The 22,360-nt window shown below is 46.2% G+C and overlaps 1 protein-coding gene across 1 annotated transcript in view; it reads right to left on the reverse strand.

The window, feature by feature from the left end:
* The window catches only part of LOC126542479 (uncharacterized), a 46,066-nt gene that overhangs the window by 15,960 nt on the left and 7,746 nt on the right, over positions 1 to 22,360 (reverse strand). Inside the window, exons 2-5 of the mRNA XM_050189565.3 lie at positions 18,971 to 19,085; positions 18,099 to 18,239; positions 16,314 to 16,473; positions 10,672 to 11,067 (exon numbers count right to left, since the gene is read on the reverse strand). Of these exons, the coding sequence (XP_050045522.2) occupies positions 10,672 to 11,067; positions 16,314 to 16,473; positions 18,099 to 18,239; positions 18,971 to 19,085 (812 nt within the window). The remainder of the gene's footprint in view (positions 1 to 10,671; positions 11,068 to 16,313; positions 16,474 to 18,098; positions 18,240 to 18,970; positions 19,086 to 22,360) is intronic.

A 22,360-nucleotide genomic window follows, 5' to 3' on the forward strand; every position in this document is an offset into this window, starting at 1 on the left:
AATAAATAATTAAGTAAACTAAGCACCAAAACGAAAGCACCACAGACTACGCTTATACTGTTAGCTTTCATGCGTCTGACTTATAGAAACAAAATGCGCTGACGCTTATTTCAGCTGCTGGCTGAAATCCCCCAAAATCTGCCCCACACGTCATTAAGAAAGTGCCTTACCGCATTACGTCAGGCCGAAATGTTAGTGCGTTTCTTCCACCTGCAACCCTGGTGCATCGCCAACCCTATCTGGCCAAAAATCCCAAAGCTTTACGAAACCGCGCTACCACCTTGGTCGATTTCCCCTGCACTTTCCTAGCTTAAACCGCATGTAGAACTGAGGACACCTTCTCACATTAGCCACCGTCACGCCATCGCAAATTTAAGTCGCCACCTACCACAGCAATCACTTTTTTCCTCACGCACTATCACAGTGGAACAACCTGCCAATGTCATATTACGAAGCATTTTGGCGTAATCAATCAATTACATTACGTAAAAATTTATCAATATACACTTCGACTGCCCCATAAGACTTAAATGTTGGAGGTTATTTTCTATGCTAACACATCCGAAATTAATTGTATTATTAATTATGGGTATGCGAACCTGTGGACTTTATTCAGTACATAGTTTTGCTTCGTTTGCTTTTCAATGAATATTTTTACTTCATCGTTTATTTTTGTTTACTCTTGCTTGCAATTTTAACAAGGCTGCAGACTTTCTTTGTATGCGTGACATCTTCCCTCCTTACACTTTATGTAATGCTTGCGTTCCCTTAAGCTTATGCTAGATGAACAGGTCCGTCAGCGGAATGTCCACAAAGTAGCCCTCAAATATTTTTTTATTTACCATATAGTTTATTTGTGACTGGTTTCAGTTTCCGGCGTCTCACTGCTTATGAATAATTGCATGAATTGCTTTTTGGCACACTTTCTTGCAGTCGAGGTGCACTAACACGCACTGCTTGCACATCTTTATGCAGATACTTTGCCGGGTGCTTCACTGTTTGCTTACTTGCGCTTACTTCACTCAGCGAAATAAAAGCGCGATAAATTAATGATATACATTTTGTGACTTGTAAAATACTTGTGATAACTGCAAGTCACGCACCAACGCGGGACCAGTTCGCCCATTCTACGCCCTTTAGAGGGGAGGAGAAATCTCTAATCAAAGTAAACTCATTGAAACTTCATATTCAGCAAAATCTATTGCAACCCAGTACAAGTCATTCGTTTTCCTAACTACGGTATGAAAGGAAACTGCGGCCAAAGCTGGCAAAGTTTGTGCAGCTGTTACAATGCTTGATCTGTCTCCACTTGTAATTGAAATCATGTTAGTACCAAGGCTGTGGAAGCAAGCGAAATATCTGCACCCCCAAGCCACAGCCTTGGACAATGTGGACTGAGCAATCTAACCGCCCGCATCATTCTAGGTATCACCAAAGTAGTAAGCCTTCGGAAACTACAAGCATCGCCTGCAGCCAAATATTTGCGCTGTGTTATGAGACTTGCAAGGCGATGAAGCATTCGGACGATAGTTGAAAATGACAAAGTACCGACAATGGATTGGGTGACAGTGGTATGACAACATACAGTGCTTTCCATAGCATGCGACGTTACTTCCTCTGCACTACACAAAGAGCAATTATGTCAAATCCGTTTATTGTAATTTAATGAAACGGTTTTACATGCTACAACTATGACCCGATTGTGAGGCACGCTGTATTGAGGGACAGGATTAATTTTGGTCACCTCAGGTTTCTTAACGTGCACCTAATTCACTGTCACACGAAGGCTTTTTTTTTTTTTTCATTCGCCCTCATCAGAGTGCGCCAGCCGCGGCCATGACTGAATTTGTCAGATTAGTCGTCGACATAGTCATTGTGAAGCGTGTTAACATTACTAAGGAATGTCAGACACAAAACACGAAATACGCAGTATATGCTCTATGTATTGTCCTGCCTAGCAATGTGAAGATGTTTAACTCCTGGGATTTTACGTGCCAAAACCCTGATCTGATTATGAGGCACGCCGTAGTGGCGGACTCCGGAAATTTAGACCACATGGAGTTTTTTAATGTGCACCTGTCAAGATTTTTCACAACGTCACTAAGCAACTCATTGATATTCTGTTTCATACTAAGCAGTCAACGCTGCGGAAGGTACGGAAGTAGTTCAGTCATAGATGTATCACTCTGCGTGTTTCTCAGTGCACTTATTCTATTTTCCACAACGCTATATATGCAGAAGCTACTTTACATGCAACTACAACCTGTGGGCGCAAGCTTACGCCAAATCATGTATTATTTCTTCAGCTCTGTGCTTCCAGTTTGCGACGTATTGCGACTTATTGCGATGCGACTTATGATAACGTTACCGAACAGAATGAAGGTAATGAAGATTTGATACGAAGGAAAAATATTAGAGCGCAGCTCTTAGGCGCCCGTCTCCGGCGAGCGTCGACGTTCCCGGCGTAAACTAGCGAACGAGCACAGCGAAATATGAGAACGAACGCAGCGAGTAGCGGGAGATGAAAAAAGCTTCGAGCGAATAGGTGCGAGGAGGAAAAGGGAGAGGAGGAAACATCGGGAGCATCGGGCGGGAAGCGGAGGAGGGTATGGAAAAAGCGTGAGAAGAAAATCTCATCGTCATGCACGAGCGGATTTGCGGCGATGACTACGAGATGGCGCCATAGTAGCGCGCGTCGTCTGTCGGCGGCGGCTTCTGTGAAGCGCGCCCACGCATCACCCTGGCGCTGGCCCCACGTGCTGGCTATCGCGATGCCCACATCAGCGAGGCAGTCGCGCCACATTCGCTCCGTTTGCAATGTGCCGCACGAGACCGATTGTACGCGCCAGCCAATTTATCGCGAAATAACACATAGAGAGCTGCGCTCAAATTTCGCATTTGGGAGTGTAGTAATCGTCAGCGAATTTTTTGCAGACCCATTGAGATATAAAGAAAGGAAAACTGAAGCAGCATCACAAATAAACAAAATAATTTCGAGGTTAGTGGAGGGTTAAGAATTCACTTTGACCACATGGGATTATCTAACATGCACTCTCTTGGACTCCGCCATCCCTGGAATGCGGCTGCCGCGGCCGCGATAGAACCCATGACCTCTAGTTCAGCAGCGTGACACCATAGGCAGTGAACAAAGGGAACTGGTCGGAAGCAGCTGCTAATATAAAAAAAAGAAGAAAAAGAAAACTACAGATAACAAATATATAATACATAAATAATAAATCAAATAAAAGCTGCTTTGGAAGAAAAGTTTGGTACAATAGGACTTCCTGTCTCCCTATCGCTGAGAATATTATCTAATAAATGAAATGATTTGTTTGAAAAGTTGTTCTTTTGCAATATTTTCTCTCTTTTTACTTCTTATTCCAAGACAGATCGAGTGAAACCGGTCTCGTCTTATGATAATGATATTACTTTCAGAACTGCAATTTATGTTTTTCGGTATTATATATTGTTGTACGAATCGGTCTTTTGGAATGTATTTTTTGTCCCAATGTAGCAGCAAACTTAAGTATCTATTTACATACATTGTGTTAAAATGTTCTATTTATTTATTTTTTTATTAGTATACCTACATTTCGCCCATTCGGGCATTACAAGGGGGGATTACAGGAGCAATTACATAATAGAAAGGCACGAAGTATGCACCATATACATGATTAAGCATTAGAAAGAAAAAAAGGTGTACAATTAGCATAGCCGGCTGAATGAGTACGTGAAAGAAAATGCAGAAACTGTACACTTCCATGACGGGTGAAGACACGTAAAGGAATTGTGAAACCTATCCTAGCGGTGCACCACCAAACGAAATGGTAACACAATAACAGCACCGGTAGGCCTCTAAGCCTGAACGCAACATACACTGATTATGGCATGCAAAAACTTTTCGCCATTACTTTCCATAGGCTACTGCTGCAACTTGATCTGATCGGTTACTCTTGTAACTACATCATTGAATATATTGTACTCTAAACGCACTGCTGCCCGCACCATCTAACGGCTTCCTGGTGCCTCGGCAAGCTGTTTCGTTACAGCGTCTAGCCTATAGGCAGCCATCCATACCATTACTGTTAAAATAAAGGAAATTCTTATTTGAATATGCACATGCAGCTAGTGCAATAAGAAAGACAAAAAATATCGCTGCACGAAATTTGACTGTGTGCATTGATTGTCCAAAATTTTAATGAACTTAAGGAAAGGCCTTTCGAGCCTCTGTTATTGTTATTGCTAGCTCTCACAGACGTCATATCTGCAGGATTTTGATCTCCAACCAAGTAGCGCTGCGGTGGTTCTCTGCGTATACGGTGACGTAATGTGTCGAGGATGAGGTCGAGGGTTCGGTTGCCGGCTGCCGGTTGCCGGCGGTTGCCAGGGGGAAAAAGAAGTAAGCGCTCGTTGCCGTTCTTTGACATGCACGCTAAAGAATCCCCGTTTTGGCCAAATAAATCCGGAACACTCATCTACGACTGCTCTTGCGCCTTCGTACCGTGTTGTGCCCGTTACGCTCCGTTAATAAATCAACACCTCCCCGCCACTCGATCGCATTATCGTCCACTGCGTGCTAATGCTGGAAAGTTAATTATTTCTTTCTTTCTTTCTTTCTTTCTTTCTTTCTTTCTTTCTTTCTTCCTTTCTTTCTTTCTTGCATTCTTTATTTATTTATTTATTTATTTATTTATTTGTTTATTTATTTCATGTGTTAATTAGGCGTGTTGCTGAAATGGAAGAGAAATATAAATTTTAAGGTGCGTGGTAAAAAGCGCAAACAGAAGACGCAGGAAAAGCAAGAGACAAGATAAGCAATGACTAACAGCATTACTGTTATCTAAAAAACGATTTATAAAGGCAATGACGCGCACTTCCGCACATGCAAATATGCTGTAAAACGCCGCCTGCACAGGTTCGCTCTTAAGGATAATAAAGGATGATACCACGACAAGCAAAGCAATGTATTGACAACAAAACGCACAGTTGGTTATGCAAAAAGGCAATTTATTTTTATAAAGGTTGGCTAACGCGGACAAAGCTTTTTTTTGTGTATAGTATATATGGCTCCGAGAATTCCATGCGTTGTTTTTCTTGTGGAGGTGGTGATCTAGAATGTAAGTTTCTTTATTTTACATAAAAGCACACATCTACACGGCTGACAATGCGCCGCAGTAGGCGCACAATCCTTTTCTTTAATCCCATCATATGGAAAAAGAAAAATTTTCTCTGCACTACCCATCCATTCTTGGCTTTGCTCGAAAAGAAATTGCCTTCATACATAACAATACATGTTGCTGATAACACAGCGCTTTGTCTGCCACGTTATTATCTTTCTTACCCTTTTACAGGAAGCCGGTAAATGTAGACGGCTGTTTACGGCTTGTCTGCGTACCCGCATGCGTCCACTGTTGCCTTTATAATGCATATTTTTTAGATAAACCTGGGGCCCCTATAACGTGAAACTATTGCAATCTGTTTTTATTCCAATCCCCTGATGTCAAATTTACGTAACCACCGGCGCAAGCATCGGGCGGTAACCTGAAGCGTTGTTTGAAAATCGCAATCAAGCGCGCTTCTCGTTTCTAGGATCTCACTTTCTTTTGCTTTCAAAGCGAATAACATTGCCTATTCAGCAAAATTTTAACTGCGTGAGGAAAACAGGACATGAACAGGAACATAGACGCACAGACAAAGCTCTTTGTTTGTGCGTCTATGTTTCTGTTCATGTCCTGTCTTCCTCGCGCAGCTTAAAATTTTGCTGAATCTATGAACCGATTAGCCCAACAACATGCCTTACTTCAGCATTGCCTACATTGAGAAGTTTTTCTTATCTGATTCGCTGTGAAGAGGCGAGGAGCACGCTCAAGTGGAGATACTTTCGATGGGGCCAAACAAGCATCGTGAAAGTGGACAACCGGATGAGAAGGGTGGTTCCAGCGCCTGGGATTACTCTGCTTCCCCTTACTCAGCTTGCGCTGGCGGTGCGAAAATTGCGGCGGCGTGCAGAGGAAGGTTAAAAATGCCGCTAAAACGGATCCTCTGTCAATCAGAGTTGGCAGAGCAATGTCGTATACGGGCCAACAGGCCTAGGTAATGTATACCGCTACGCAAAATCTTTCCTTATACGCAAATAAACCATGCTCCCCGGCCACTCCGAGTGGCCAGTGCCACAGCGATCGACGGGCAGCCATTTTCTATTCCTTTCGGAACAGGCACTCTCCGGCCATTCAGAAAAAAAATCAAGTTTTCTTCGACATATTTATGCGCCTTTAACGCGTACACTTCACTTTGACGCTGTCAGTTCTCGCGGTTTTGTGACGTCACGTGACATACAGGCAGATTAGGTGCAGCCCGAAAAGGTACGGCCATTTTCTTTCGTTCGGTCTAATCATGCATAATCAGTGCGCATATATCATATCAGATGGGGTGTTCTTGCAGTTTTCGTGACGTCTCATGACAGACGAGCACAGTGGGTTGTGGAGAGAGAGAGAGAATAAACTTTTATTCTGAGGAAGCGCTGTGTGCGCCCTAGGTGGACGGTCTCCTTATTCCAGGTAGCCGCGGGCCATGGCCATCTCCCGTGCCATTCGATCAGGCTGCGCTGTTTCTTCGGGTCTGGGTGTATTAGCTTGGCCTCCCACTGCTCCTCAGTTAGTGTTTCGATGTCTACTGTATCATGTTTTTGTACACATCCCCATAGCATATGACATAGGGTGTCTGGGACATCACAGTATTTGCAGATGTATGAGTTTTAAGATGGTGAAATTTGGTGCAATATGATGCCGTGGATGTAGGTTTTGGTTTGCAATTTTCTAAGTGTTACTGCTTCTTCCTTAGGCTGAGGTAAGGTGCACCATGGCGGGTAAGTTTTTCTGTCTAGCTGGTAGTGTTGCAAAATATCGGTGTATTTTTTTCTGGACTTCTTACTTCCTCCTTAGCTCGAACATTTTTTAACCAATCATGGAGGGCTGATTGCAGAATTAGAATAGAAAAGTTTGGTATAGCTTTACGTCATAGCGCCCCTGTAGTTATTAGTGAGCGCTCGCCTTGTGTGCTCCTGATCGTTCGTCTTGGTACGTAGTACAAAACCGCTGTTTTATATCCTGTGCCCCCTTGCAAGTTCTTTAAAAATATTGCGCGAGCGTCGACCGCACGGCGTGTCAGCGGCCTTGTAGCGGCGAGGGGCACTCCTGAGGCGAATAGTGCAGCAGCATACATTCGAACTGAAAATCGCCTTGCGGGCCCAAGCATGCTGTCGGCGTTCCCGCCGCCCCTCGACGCGACAACGCCGCTGACCCGCTGTGTGGTCGACGGTCGAGTGATATCATTAAAAAATGACAAGAATGTACAACATATACCAACTCACCCAGCTACCAATCCTATTGAAGTTCGTAGAAGTTGTTTCAAGGTTCGAAAATGCCCCTCCGAAATGTTTATTCTTATTTTGTGGACGCCCTGCCAGGAATGAGAATCATGTATACGAGAAAGCTGACAACACCTTTTAACATGAATTTCTCGCTACGCTACCGCAATACGTTTGGTCCACTTGCCAGTTACGGCAAGTACATCGCTTTCTGCACCGGCTTACGTCATCTGGGTTGCCACCGAAGAACTGGATGTTTTCCAGGACCCAATCAAGTGCGATCTTCTGGTCGTAGAGACCCACGTTGCCCTTTATGTCCACGATTCGACCGTTTAGAAAGCCGAACGGGCCAAGCCGGTAGTTGGGGACCACGACAACTGCATTAGCGTGCAGAGCCAGCAGGTCGCCCCTGTATAGGCTGTGCGAGTTGCTACCGAACTGGAAGTCTCGGCCCACAAACATGACCAGCACTGTCCTGCGGAGAGGTTACGCATGATGGTTTGTAGCGGATGTCGAAAGTTCCTGAGCTATGACGTTATGTACGCGATTATTACTGCATACCCGATCACAAAAATGCGTATCAATTGGCACTAATGGGACCGCATTTCGTAACGTGCATTACAGTGTCCATTCTTTCCTTCCTTTCTCAGACGCCGCCGTGAACATGTCGCAGTTACCAGCGATAATGATCACGTGGGCGCAAGGAATGATCACAAAGAAAAATTAGTAAATGAAATGGATTGGCAGGAAATACGAGCCCTGGAGCTCGGCAACATTTCGTTGACAGTGCCATACGGCCGCACACTTTCTTTCTTATGTGTACGCGAGTGCTGGCGAGTTCAGCATCGCATCCATATACACGAAAGCGTAACAAATTACTGATCTCCGCACGCTCAAGGAAACAGCTACGGAAGGCTTAAGCTGGCAAACGAGATGTGTCATCTCCTGAGACGAGCCGCAGCTATTTCACGTGAATGTTTGACAACAGCAAGCCACTTGTAAAATCTACCTATAACGCTAATGGCCGTCAGTAGGAGAAGCGAACCAGTTACATGACAGCATCAACGTCCCAGGAAGCGCGTGGTCGTCGGTCTGGCAACCGTCTTGACTAATGCAGTTGGCTCATACAATAAATATTAGAGCACAGGCGCAACTAGAAGTATATTCAGGTTATTGAGAAGAGTTAGCGGTGTATTCGTTTTCCTGGATGCTTCTTATTTTGCGGCTTTTTTTTTTTATCGTGTAGACATGGACAAAGGATGCCCGAAACGGATATACGCTGCAAATGAGACACACCGCGTATGTCGCCCATCATCTGCTTGCAGCTTCTAGCGAAGACAGATGCATCACGTATTTGCTGCGGTCACAATGTGCACGTTTGTGTCCGGCACTCATGTTTTGCCAGTTCTGTTCAGAAGTGGGCAGAAGGAATCAAGGACTTGGAGTTCAGTTCATTTCACTACATTGAAGAACCCGCTAGGGGGATTGCACAAAGAGTGGTTAGAGCATGTAACTGCACAAACACAAGAAAAAAAACCAGGTAATTACGTTGAAATACAAGTGGGAACAGTTTCGCAATTTCTGAATGACATTTTATATTGATCAATTCAACCTGCTTACACAATTTAACTCCATTTTGCTTCAGTCTATAGAATACTGCTACATACGACAACTTTAAGGAAGTCACTGCTATGTTTGAAGGGATGCACATCCTGCTTCGTTCCGTCAACAATGATGAAGCACGGCTTCTTCCCTGTTCGCAATGCCTACTGACAATAACTAACTTGCGCATGTGCTCCGAGCGAATAATTCAGTTCTATTAATGAGGAAACATGACATACTCATCGTGCACTAAATCTATATTTGATTACACTTTGATTTCGAGGACTCGCTAGAATATGCACAAAGGCATATCATCCTCTGCACCTGAACTTTTAAAGTGACCCCGCCGCAGTGGCTTAGCGGCTATAGTATTGCGCTACTAAGCCCGAGGGCTCGGGATCGAATTCCGGCCGCAGCAGCCGCATTTCGGCGGCGGTGGAATGCGAAAATGCTAGTGTACCGTGCATTGGGTGCATGGTAAAGAACCCCAGGTGGTCAAAATTACTCCAGAGTCTCTCACTGCGGCGTGCCTCATAATCAAATTCTTCGCCGTAAAACACTTTTAAAGACAATTGCTATTTCTGGCTCTTTCGCCTGTTTTCTTGGTAGGTGGCGGTTCGGGAACCGTGACCGTCATATTTTTGTCACCGATACAAAGAGTGGTGCTTTCGCGCAACCGAATTGCTGGACTTGTTTGCGAATGAACGCCAACAAAAGATATATGAGATAGAGAAAACTTTCGATGTGAGCGTAATTCTAAAAAAGTGTTGTGTTCCAGATAGGGCACTCGCAGCGATGAAATGAATGTAAACAATGGTAAATAGCTTTCATTACACACACAGGGGTATTGAGGAGGTCATGAAGATAGGAAATGGGCGACGGCGCTAAGATATCACTCGGCTGTGTTGAATGCGTGCCTGTGTTAGGCGCAAGAGAGTTCTGCGTGTAAGCGAATAGCCGGGCCTGCCGACACGTGCTGTCGCGCGAGAGTTTTCGTCCGAACGTTTAAATGCTGTGGTGGATCGAGCGGTCGGGTACGTCATCCTTCCTCTTCTCCGGCCGCCGTCTTTCCTGTGGTGGCTGCAAGGGTCTCCGGCACTGCTATACACTGCCACTGGTTAACGGCTCCGTTTTCCACACAATTACGGAATGAAACAACCAATGCTACCTAAATGCCTTCACTGAAACAAACATACCGCTTCAAGTGCATCATCAAATAATTAGGCAGATAACCTTGTAGAGGCGTCTAACTATTTGCTTACACTGACAAGTATCATGGATGATTTCTGCAGAATATATTTTTAAGGAGTCTGTAGAGTCTAGGAATACAATTATGCAAACTTGAGGCGATTATTGACAGTCCATCATAGTTAACGATTGAAGCAGATACGAAAAAGTCTTAACAATTAAATTGTGAAGGTGCTGGAACCGCAAAATCAATAATGAGGTACGTACGTTGTATAGCGGGGACCTGAGGGTTAAGTTTGAACTCCGGGGATTTTTTAACTCGACCAAATCTAAGTACACGAGCGTCTTAGCATTTCGCTCCCATTGGAACGTGGCCGCCGCAGACCGGGATGAAACCGGCGATCTCGCCAACTCAGTATAAAGTGTACCGCCATAGCTATTTAGCTGCCGCGGCGCTTTCGGATACGAAGGAAGACATCAGCTGAGGGAGTTCTGTCAACAGCAATGTTCCTCACCTGAGTTCGCATTCGCTCTTGCAGCGGCGACCCGGCAGCTTCGGCGTCCAAATGTTCAGATGAAGGCAGCGCTCGGTCACTGGGAGGTCTCTGTCGGCCATTGCGTAGTCCTTGTCCTGCACACAGCCCGGCTTCATCGAGAGTACCTTGACGAGACGATATTGCCTGTCCATCACCAGGGACTGCTGAAAGCGCATGCTACGGACGGGATGGCGCGCAAAGTTGATGCCGAGAAATTCGTGCACCTGTCTCGCGCCCACCACACGGGTCCGGCCAGCGTAGCGCCCGCGCACTGCGCTCACTTGCACCTCGTGGTCCACCTCCCAGACAAAATATAGCAGCGCGCCAGTGCCTGTTACGAGGAGTAGTACACCAAAAGCGAAGCAGATGGCTTGCCTGGATGTCGTGCAAAGCAAGAAAAAAAATTACAAGCAAATTTAATTGCCGTTAATATCTACGTAAACCAAAGCATTCTTGGCGTGAATAGCACATGAAACATCTGTGTGTGTAATCAAGTGTGGTTTGCGCGCGATTAATAATAGAATTAAAGAGCAACATGTCATACGAAGAAATGATTTTATTTGCAGTGAATTATTTAAAGGATGTATATTATACACACATATTGGAGAGCTTCTTGGTTGTCTCATCAACTGCTTCAGTTTTTCTAAAGGTAATCGCAAGTGCCGTGGAGATCTTGCATCTTAGGCACTTCACTACCACGTACATCACATGCGAGGGCACCACACCACGTCTGTGACTGTGGCGTATTTCGCTTGTGTTGTGGTCAAAGACAGTAGGACCCACTTCAGAGTGAATGCACCTCGGATGCCCCAAGTACGGTTCAGGAAATAACTCCTGGCCATGCTCGTCAAAGAGTATGCTTACGGGTGTCTTATTCTCTCCGGGGTAGACTCAGAGGTATTTATCCTCCTTCGAGATTACAGTCTCTTGCTTTAGAGTGAGAATCATATTTGCCTGAACGGGATCTTACACAGAGACGGTGTCGATTTCTTCGGCGTTCTCGGAATCTTCGAAAAGATCTAGCTCTTTCAGACACCGATCGACTGCTCCTAGTACGTGAAGCCGTTCTAACCGTTCGAACGAGAGAGGCAAGGCACTTCGTCCTTCTTCAAGCTCGTTCGTCAGCTCGCACAAACCACGAAGTTTGCAACGTTGTCTGTTGTGAAATATGGTATTAGAATGGACACGCACCTCTTTTAGATACGATATACGTCCGAGCAGGACCATCGTTGAGTTGCGGCGATCCGGCTCTACTCCAAAATGCAAGGTGGCCTCTCTGTGTTGCTTTGTTTGGGGGCCACGCCGTTCTAGGGAGACTAACCTCATCTGCTCTAAGTGAGTGGCTCGAAGTTCGGCTGTCTTAGCGACGTACCAGCGATGATCCGTTTCTGCCTGCTTGTGGTTGCGTTTCGTAAGCTCAGCGTCAGTCAGTACCTTCTTCAATCGAGGCATCGATGTGGCGTGGACATGGAAGAGAACCAAATCAATACTCTCTTCTACACACTTGCTAAGGCGGACAGCGTCGTGCAAATATTGCAACGAGGTGTACGTAAGATGGCTTTTGCGGTGGCAATAAACGTGAGCCACACGCACCTGCCAGCGTTTGTACTCGTTTCCTGCAATAATTACTAGAGGAAACTCTGGCTCCGTGATCGTTCAGCCGCCAAGGGAATGATGGTTAGAACATCGATTAGTCAGGTCTTCATGCTTATGAATTAAGACGGTCTTGTGGCTTTTTACAGTGATAAGCGTTTATGAGCTCATTTTAATAGCCGTTTCGGTTGCCGACGTTGTCCGCTGCCGCCGCCGCCGCCGCCGGTGTCCGTCACAGCTATCGCTGGGAATGAGAAAAAAAAATATACCTAGTTCTCGCCGGGATTCAACACACGCCTGCTGCGCAGGAGTCAGCTACTCTACCACTGAGCCACGCCAGCGCTTGCTAACTTGCAGCGGAAACATGCCCTATAAACCCGTCCTAGCGCGCGAGGAGACACGCGATGTGAGATGCGCGGTGCGTAGCGTCGATAGTGCACAGTTTGCATTGTAGTTACATATTATTACACCAGGTGACACGCCATGTAGCAGTCGCATAGGTGTCGGTACAAGGACGATAGAGAAGGGCCTTGTATTGCAGAATATCTAGGGTCGGCGTCCCGCGTCCATCGTGTACCGTCTTGTGAGAGAAAAATCATTGCGAACCACGCATACCCAACCACGCGGGCCCTCCGTGTAGCGCAAAGATATTGCTGAACTAATTGAATGTATCAAAGTAAAATGCGTCAGGAAAATCGTAAAGTACAGCTTACACACAACCTATAGACATGATAGCATCGGATTGTAATTTGAATATACGAGAATACATAATTCTGTAACGTGGCAACTCAAAGACAAACCTCTTAACGTTTCTACCATTAATAAAGCGGCGCCCTCGGTTCCTTGCGACACCATCCGGATTGCGCTCGCCTCGGCGCATCCACGGCCCATGCAAGTGGCTGCGTTTCTACCAGCAAGCGTTCGCTGCCAGCGTTTCCCGGTAAACATTACGGTTACATAAGCTCCAGTTGCCAGGAAGTGTGAGAAACAGTCAGGGACCCTTGAATGCTATCGCGTTCCACTCTTAAGGGAGAAGCTTAAATGTATTTAAATTTTTATCTTGCTGTCGTAGCGAGCGAACGAGGGCAGGCGAGCAGGTCCGGGGCTTATCCGCACCTTCCTGTTGGCAGAGACGAGATACGTCGTTGCGCTCACGCCTATAGCGCGCCACACGCCCCCCCCCGCCCCCCCCCCCCCTCACCGCCTCCCCATCGGTGCTTAGCGGTGGATGCAACTGATGTTTCCTTTTTCAAGCGCAGCTCTTAGGCGCCTGTTCCTGTGGCGAGCGTCGGCGTCTTCCCTCGGTGTCCTCGTAACCGAGCGGACGAGCACAGCGAAGGATGAAAGTGAGAATGCGGAGCGTGGATGAAATGAAACCGGCGATAGCGAAGGGAGCACGCCAAGGAAAGTGGAGGAGGAAGGTATGCCAAAAGCGTGAGAAGAAAAAGCTTAGTGCCGTGCAAGATGGGCTTTGCGGTGACGATGGCTACGAGATGGCTCCAGAGTTGCGGGCATTGTCTGTTCATCGATGATGGCACCGATACCATACGGCAACAAAGCGCTGCATGAGCGGAGGGCTGTTGGCGGCTGCTGCTGTCAATCGTGCCCACGCGTTACCCACGCGCTGCCTTTCGCGATCTCCCGATTAGGGAGGCAGTCGCGCCACATTTCGCTCCGTTTGCAACGTGCCGCGCGAGACAGCTCGTCCGCAACAGCTAATATATTGCTGAATGAAAAGACGTATATAGCTGCGCTCGAATTTCGCATTAGGAAGTACGGTAATCGTCGATGAATTTTCTTGCCTCTCACGCAATAAAGAGATATATATATATATATAAAATAGATGAGAAAGGCAGGGCGCTTAACCGGAAGATAGATATCCAGTTTGCTACCCATCACGCAAGAAAGCGCGAGTTACCTATATGGGCATGCTCCAGCCGCATGATATTGAAATTATGATGAAGTGAGCCTTTGTGAATTAGATGTGGGCAGGACGCGCACATTCAAGCCTCGTAACTCAACTGTGCCTGTGCAGCAGTTTGCTGCGGATGCGGTTGGACGGCGCTGCGCGCACCAAAAGCCACACACATCGCTCTTCGCGATTCACTCCGTCGTGATGGACATTAAGCCCCAGCGCGTTTTCTTGCAGCGTCGGAAACGGTGCGCTTGCGTGTTGTTCAGCGCATTATATTAGAGGGGCTGCTAGTTCACGTCATACTGCTTCCTTCTGTCACTCCCGAGCATGCGCTAACAAATGAACGGGCCGCGGTCACTAGTTGGTCTTTCTCTTCATTGCTTAGCGATGCTAGAGCTTAGTTAGCTGACCTCGCAGCAAGACAGCCCCATAGGGTGTAGCATCACCTCTACTCGCGGCGAATTTCCTGTGGCAATGAAGTGGAAGCTACGGGGGCGGCTCTTCTGCTTTTGTTTTACCGCACCAAGTATACCCCGGCAGCGTTTGGCAACGCTTCGGGTTTCTATGAACAGACCTTGGAATCGGCGCAGCTACCACGTGCGACGATTTCGTGCTTGCCCCAACGGGGGGGGGGGGGGGGGGGGAAGCTGCAAATTGGTGTACTTCCAAACACAGCAATGTGCTTTGTCTTAATTAACTGTTATAAATGAAATGTTTATGTTTTCTTTTTCAAGATTAAACTAACGCGGATGAAAATGTGAGAGTTCTTTTAGAAGCGCTCACGCTTGTACGCGCTTTGCCTCGGTAGCTTTCCCTTCATTGCCACAGCAAATAGTCTGCGTATATAGGCAACCACATGAAGGCGGTGCCTTATCGGAGTGCGTGTTCTGTCATTCACCGCTGAGGCCCTTATCTTGGCTGGACTGGTTCATTTGACAGCGCCACTCCTAGCAACAAAAGAACCCCGAAAAAAAAAACGCCCATGGTAGAAGGCGTGGACACGCGCCTGAGCACACCAATTTGCGGTAACTCTGCTGGGCGCTGTACGTCATTATGAGACAACCGATTTCGTCAGATGGCGCTAGCTTTTAACCAGGCTTATATAGCTATGCGTCTCAGATTGCCATACCCCATTTAGGGAGAAAAATAGGTTTTTTTTGGTGCAAGTTGCCCTAAAACAGAGGAATGCTAGCCGTGCTGGGATTTAACTCTCTTTGGTGAAGACAGAAGTGGCTATAACGCTGCATTCCTAAGAATGGGAAGCAGTTGAGTGCCGTAGGCAACGTAGCTGTCTTGTTCAACGTGGACCCTTGAAAGTTTGAGCGCCTATGTTGTGTCACTGCAACTGCCACGCAACAGCTGTCCACTGTCTATACGATGTGTAGTTGCCCAGATCTCCATAATTATTTCAGAGGAGTTGCGGGTAAGATTAATGTGAAATGGATATTTTCTTCTTGACCAATAGTTCTCAACGGCTGTCCTTTCCTAATCATAGCGTTAATTGAAGACGCCTCACAGTGGCAAAAATGATTGACTTTATTCAATGATTTTCCTGACCAGAAAGACCTCTTTATTTTTTTTATTCTCAATTTTATAAATTAGCATCCGAATTTCTTCGGCTGTTCAGAATACGTATGCTAAAGTTACGATCAACATGCATGTGGATACGTTTGTGCGTAAACATTTCGTTGCCCATTTTTAATGTGACTCATTATACATTACACAAGTAGAATTGCAGACCTTCGTAGCGAACGTCTTAAAACTGATTTACAGTAGTTGCTAATTTTCCACCTGTGCTTTCTTTCAAATACATTTTGCTGCATTTTTTTCTCAAATACAGACAGACATGCCAGGTAAACTGTAAAGCCACATTCAATGTATGTAGGCAGATCCCTATAATAGCTGTCTGTCAAACATTGCCGTGTACGTCGGTGAAGATAGCTAAAGCGTGTGTCTCGTCCTTACTTAAGTTATGTTGTGTGAGTACCACGTGAACAATGTTCAGCGAAATAAAATTAAATCCGCCTAATCTATGGCATCTTCTCTAGATATAGCCAGCCTGTATGCGCGGCTTGTATGTTGCGCTGTGAAGCACCTACGAAAGGATATTTACGCTGTTGATGGCAAGACATCGCTCCGCACGCTGTTATCTTCCATGCTGTGGAACTTTCTGAACATGGTTCGCAGCTTTCCAGATGCGACGTCGCTAGTCTCGCTCCAGTTGACCTTCTGTATTGCCTCGACGGAGGCGCAGCTGTCACCGCGGAGGAAACCTGCGAATAATAGAATATATCTAGCGTGAGCCAATAGGTTGTTTTTCGTGACTCAAGCGGAACTGTATGATAAAGCAAAGGAAATTGAAAATTCCGGCTGCAAGATGCCAATAAATACAAATACCCGATCACTGATCATACCGCAGTGGAACCACGACCGGTAGCTAGTGGTACCCGTCGCGCACGTCCATAGCCGGGCAAACGTTTTGGCACCGCATCCTTTTCGGAAGACATAAGCTCGAAATTTGGAAAAGTTCATGTACTGCCCACCAATTTCACGGTAGGAGAACGATCACAGCGCCAGCGTTTTGTCTCACAAAGTTTGTAAGAAATCCGTAATGGCGTGCAACCCCGACTATGCTGGCACATAAACTGTGGCGCAACGCAATGCGTGGAGGTGGTGAAAAGGGTGCACGAGTGCTGCAAAAGAGTTCTGCAGTAAGCAGTGCCGCTTTTATAGAAAGTGCCACGGAGCTACAAGGAGCACGTCGAGCTCTGCCTTCTATTTGTCCCCGCGTCGGCTTTGCTGAGATTTTGGTTGTGGTTACGCAAGATAAGCTCAAGTCTGCCGGCAGTTATCTTGTGTGACGCAACTGCACGACGCAATGTGTGAAGCAACGTGGGGGCTCTAGCGCTAAAAGAGTACCTTCAGTGCGCCCAGTCGAACGACTGCACGACGAAATGCAAAAATCGGTTGACTAAAAATAAATAAAACTCCCGTTGTGCAGCGAATTTTCCATGCTGACTCTTTGGTAGGGGTGTTCAAATAGAACCCAGTAGAAATGTTCTAAAAATGGCTTCTGAGCACTGAATCATATATCGAGTACATTTTATTATCAACCAATGCGAAATTTGATGTTTTCGTTCAATCGGTATTGTTAAGAAGAATGTTCTCATCTACATCATCATTTCATACATGCATGTCGCTTCATTCGCAGCTGGGCTTCCCGTGAATTACTGACCTTGTAAATCAGAAACAATGAACTTCATTCAATTATCTGGTGCACCACAACAAATACAGTAATCGAAGAGGACGCACGTCATCAGATGCACGTATAGTGCGCCGTGTTCATGTTCGTTGAAGGACAATTGTGCGCTTTGTGTGACCGCACACTGTTTTAAAGTAATATAAGTGAAGTGAGAGTGGCCAAGCAATAAATTTATTTAACTGAATTGAGACAAGCATTTAGCATACGAGCTGCCTGAAAGCGCGGTATCATTGAATGACTCGAAATTATTCAGCAAAAGTTATCTGTCCCGGGCTTTCACCCCAAGAACTGGTGACTCCGCGCAACAAGCGCAGCACTCCGACAAATCAGACGGAACAGTCTCGACTTGCATTGATCTGTATGCCTCAAGACTATACGATAGGTGCTGTCATTCCTTATTTATACTCGCAAGCAAATATGCGACAATTCCGAGTAGTGAATTCCAGAATCGAATAGGAATCAAATAGGGGAGACTGTTCGAATCGCATTCAAGATTTCGAACATTTGCACATCTCTCCTTACAGCAACTTCAAAGCGCTAATAAATGCACCAGGTTGAAAAAAATCCTGCGGAAACCATCGAAGATGATTGCCTATGTAAGCGAATAGCCGTGCCGGCTGTCGCTGAAGTATATACCTTTACTGTCCTCCGAGTCTGCTCTCTTATCCGCTGATCTTCCAAGAAGAAGGTCGAACCATGTTGGCCTTTGTTTACACGTACACAATGGAAATCCAGAGCCGGAGTAGTAGACACCGACAGGCGGTGGGTTGTGCACAACTGGGAGAAAATATTGACGCGGCAATTTCCAAAGAAAACGTGATCTAACGCAACGTTTTTAGAAGACATGAAAATCAATGGAAATGCCATGACGAGCAAAAATGGAAAGAGGTACGTACTATAATTGGCGTATGAGTGAGTACAAGAATTGCCCTGCGCGCAGTGCGCAGAACAACTATGGTCAATGGGAAGCGGCAACGACGCATTTACAATTAAATTGTCTCATTTTAGCGCTTCATGTTTACTCCTTGGCACCGATTTGTGCCATCGGCATCAAGTCTGGCAGATTTAGTACTAGAGAAACGATTTTGATACACTCTAAGAAAAACTGACACCCTTTGGGGCTTACCTCGTTTCCAAACTATATTGATAATCTACATTGTGTGTACTTTTCTTTAACGCTGCGCTTGCAGTACACCAGATCACGAATCGCACGCGCGCAGAACTCCTGACATAAGAGTTCCTTACTGGAATGTAACAATCGCGCAACGCAAGATAACAAAGTACACATCAAAAGGTGAATATCGTTTGGGGACAAAATAAGCCCCCAAAGGTGTAAAAGCTTCATAGTGATACTCATTGAAAAAATGCAACAGATTTTTTCTTAATAGAGAGGTAAAATAAACAGACAGTTTCCTTTTATTTGTATAAAAAACTTGTTAAACACGTAGATATTTTGCATTTCGTTAAGCTTATGGGCACCAATGACACTTCCAATAGTTTGTACGCACCACACAAGGTTTCTGCGGCTTCCGATTTCCGTTCTTTTGTTCGTGCCTGCGTCCCTTCCGGGGGAGTGGCCTCTTCCGGAAGCGCTAAGGTCCCGGCAGCCGTACCATCCTCCACCTGTACGCCAAAGATTGACACCGGCATCGCCATACCTTCAGTCTTGAGGCTGGTATTATTCTTATTTCCAGGGCCACTGTGAAGTCACAAGCTTTATGACAGAACACGTGGGAGCGTGTGTGGCTCGGTACAGGCAGAGCTCTCTGGAGAGCGGCTAACCCACTCCCGCATTTCGTGTAGGTTTAGCGGATGCTCTTTGATATTGGTTCCGCGTCCTTCGCTACAGTCAACTGCCAGACGATGAGTCAATAGACATGAGACCGCACGTGCAGTAATTTCCAGATGCTGTGCGGTTGTGGCTCTAGAAGGATGCACGCGAACGTGACTAGAGAGCGTGGCCGTTATACCTTTGCAAACTAGAGTGTGCTCCAGCCGCTTACCAGCGGCTTATATAAATAAAACATTTATATCCAGTGGCACACTCCGGTGTTTACTGTCATAAATGTTGGGACTACGTAGGGCGGGCGAAGTAGCACTGCAATAGCCCTCAGTCAATCAAGGAGCAAACTGGGGGCATGTATGTATGTATGTATGTATGTATGTATGTATGTATGTATGTATGTATGTATGTATGTATGTATGTATGTATGTATGTATGTATGTATGTATGTATGTATGTATGTATGTATGTATGTATGTATGTATGTATGTATGTATGTATGTATGTATGTATGTATGTATGTATGTATGTATGTATGTATGTATGTATGTATGTATGTATGTATGTATGTATGTATGTATGTATGTATGTATGTATGTATGTATGTATGTATGTATGTATGTATGTATGTATGTATGTATGTATGTATGTATGTATGTATGTATGTATGTATGTATGTATGTATGTATGTATGTATGTATGTATGTATGTATGTATGTATGTATGTATGTATGTATGTATGTACGTACGTACGTACGTACGCACGCACGCACGCACGCACGCACGCACGCACGCACGCACGCACGCACGCACGCACGCACGCACGCACGCACGTACGTATGTATGTATGTAAAATGTCGCAGTTTCACTCGAAAGACGAACCATCGATTGCAATAGAAAAAAATACAGCTATACGAAGTAACGATAGTAGATTTATTGGCCGTATCAACTTCTGAACATGAGCATACTAGCCAAATTAACAAGCATGGTGTCACGCGTGGACAAGCAAACATGAACACATCTCACTCGATGACCGCGGAAATACGCTGTATTTTTTTATTGACGCCAGTATGTCCTACGGCATAAATTAAATAAAGAGATGTAGCTCTGTTTCCTGCATGAAATCCAGGAGCGGCCGGTGCAGAGGCATGTGCGTCCAGCCCAGCACGTTAGGTCACGTGGTCGACCTGGGTGGTAGCCAAGGCAGCGCAGGTGGTGAGTGCGGGTCTCCTGAAGGCCCGAACAGGTCCCCAGGAGGTGAACAAGCGTTGCCTCTGAGGCTGGAGAAGTGCAGAAAGGGCAGACCACTGGGGGAGGCTGTATACGGGACGTCCAAGTGGCCCGGATGACAGGAGTCAAGGCAGCGCCAGCGCGGATCCTCCTGAGCGCAATCTCCTCTCGGTGAGTTAAGCCGCCGGGAAGGTCCGACCCACGCGGAGGGATGAGTGCATGTGTGGAGCATCGGAGCGATTCTTTGTGCCGGAGCAAGTTGTCCTTTGGGGACAGACGAAGCAGAGGCCAGCAGAGGTTTTGGACTTCCACTGGATGGCAGGCGGCATCTAGGTCCAGTTGAGCAGGTGCAGACCGACGGGTCCACGCTACCCGAATAGGACAGGTGCACGAATCGACAAGGCGATGTATGTCTGAGGCGATATGAAGAGAGCCGGTCACTTTTCGTAGCTCTGGAACAGCCTGAGCGGAGTCTCTCTACATAAGCCACCTATTCGGCGACAAGCACTGTAGCTTAGGTATCATGGCTGCTAAACCGTCCCTCACAGCTGCGAGCTCCGCAAATAAGGATGGAAACGGCTCCAATGTAATACAGGGGCACGTTTGTTTCTCGGAAACTTGCGGTCAATATGCTCGAGTGAGGAAGCGTGGCAGGAGCAGTGAGCGAATTGACCTTCGCACTGCCTTTCGCATCAACGCGAACTAAGCCGCGAAAACAGCACACGGCGGTCTCTGTCCCCGTTGCAGATTGCTTTCAAGATACAGCGACCCGGGTGGGCGCGTGCGGCCACGGGGCCGCCCGGAGTAAAACACACCCCTCCCCGTCTCTCCCTTCCTCCCCTCGGGGCCTTGCGTCCGACGGAAGACAGCCGGCTTCCTGCCTGCTTTCCTCCCTTCCGTGCGTGAAATTGAGCCGCGAGCGCCGGCTCACCCTCGCACGCTTGCACTCGCACATTCTGCATAATGCGCGCTGCGTCCATTTTATCGCCCTCGGACTTCACACGGAACCTCACGGCGATGCCGACGGTATAAATGAACCTATAGTGTCCATATAGTTGCATATAGCTGCAATTAACGCAGACTTTCATGAAATGGATCCAAAGCTAGCCACACAGCTAGATAAGGGTCCGAATGATACTGTCATTTATTATGTATTAGACTATGCCGGAATAAAGATTTTCGTTATTTCTCTTTCGTTTCTTTCTATCGCAGTAAGTGAAACGAGAATAAAAAGCTTGTCTTGTTCTTTTTCTTGGCCATAGAGTCATGTTCGGTTGCGAGTCCAGTATTCTTCGTCACAGCCGGATGATACTGTTAATTATTATGTATTAGACTATGCCGGCATAAAGATTTTCTTTATTTCTTTTTCGTTTTTTTTCTATCGCAATAAGAGAAACGAGAATAAAAAGCTCCTCTTGTTCTTTTTCTTGGCCATAGAGTCATGTTCGGTTGCGAGTCCAGCATTCTTCGTCACAGCTGGCTTTGTGTTGCGTTCTGCATGAGGTGCTGAAAGCATCGTAAGCAATGTTGGTTCCAATTCACTGATGACAAATAAGATTGTCGGAATGTTCTCACCACAGTCATGACGGAAAAATTTCATCTGTTTTCCAGCTCGCAAACACCTAGAGGAAGACCTGCAGTTGAACGCAATTTATTTCCAAAGTTAGGGCCCAATGGTTTCGGCAACTTTGGCGATGCGATTTCGGAAAACTTCTTTGTGCCTTTTTGGCGAGACTCAACGTCGGGACGTTTCTTTAGTCACTAAGGTGGAACTCTCTATTCGCAAGTCGTAGTACGCCCGACATCCAGAGCTATTTGTCATTGTGGTTTACGAAGAATATAATGGGCAAGCGTTTTAAAGCAAAGCTTTCTCCTCACACTCGCA

This window comes from Dermacentor andersoni, chromosome 2, assembly GCF_023375885.2.
Source record: "Dermacentor andersoni chromosome 2, qqDerAnde1_hic_scaffold, whole genome shotgun sequence".
Lineage (NCBI taxonomy): Eukaryota > Metazoa > Arthropoda > Arachnida > Ixodida > Ixodidae > Dermacentor > Dermacentor andersoni.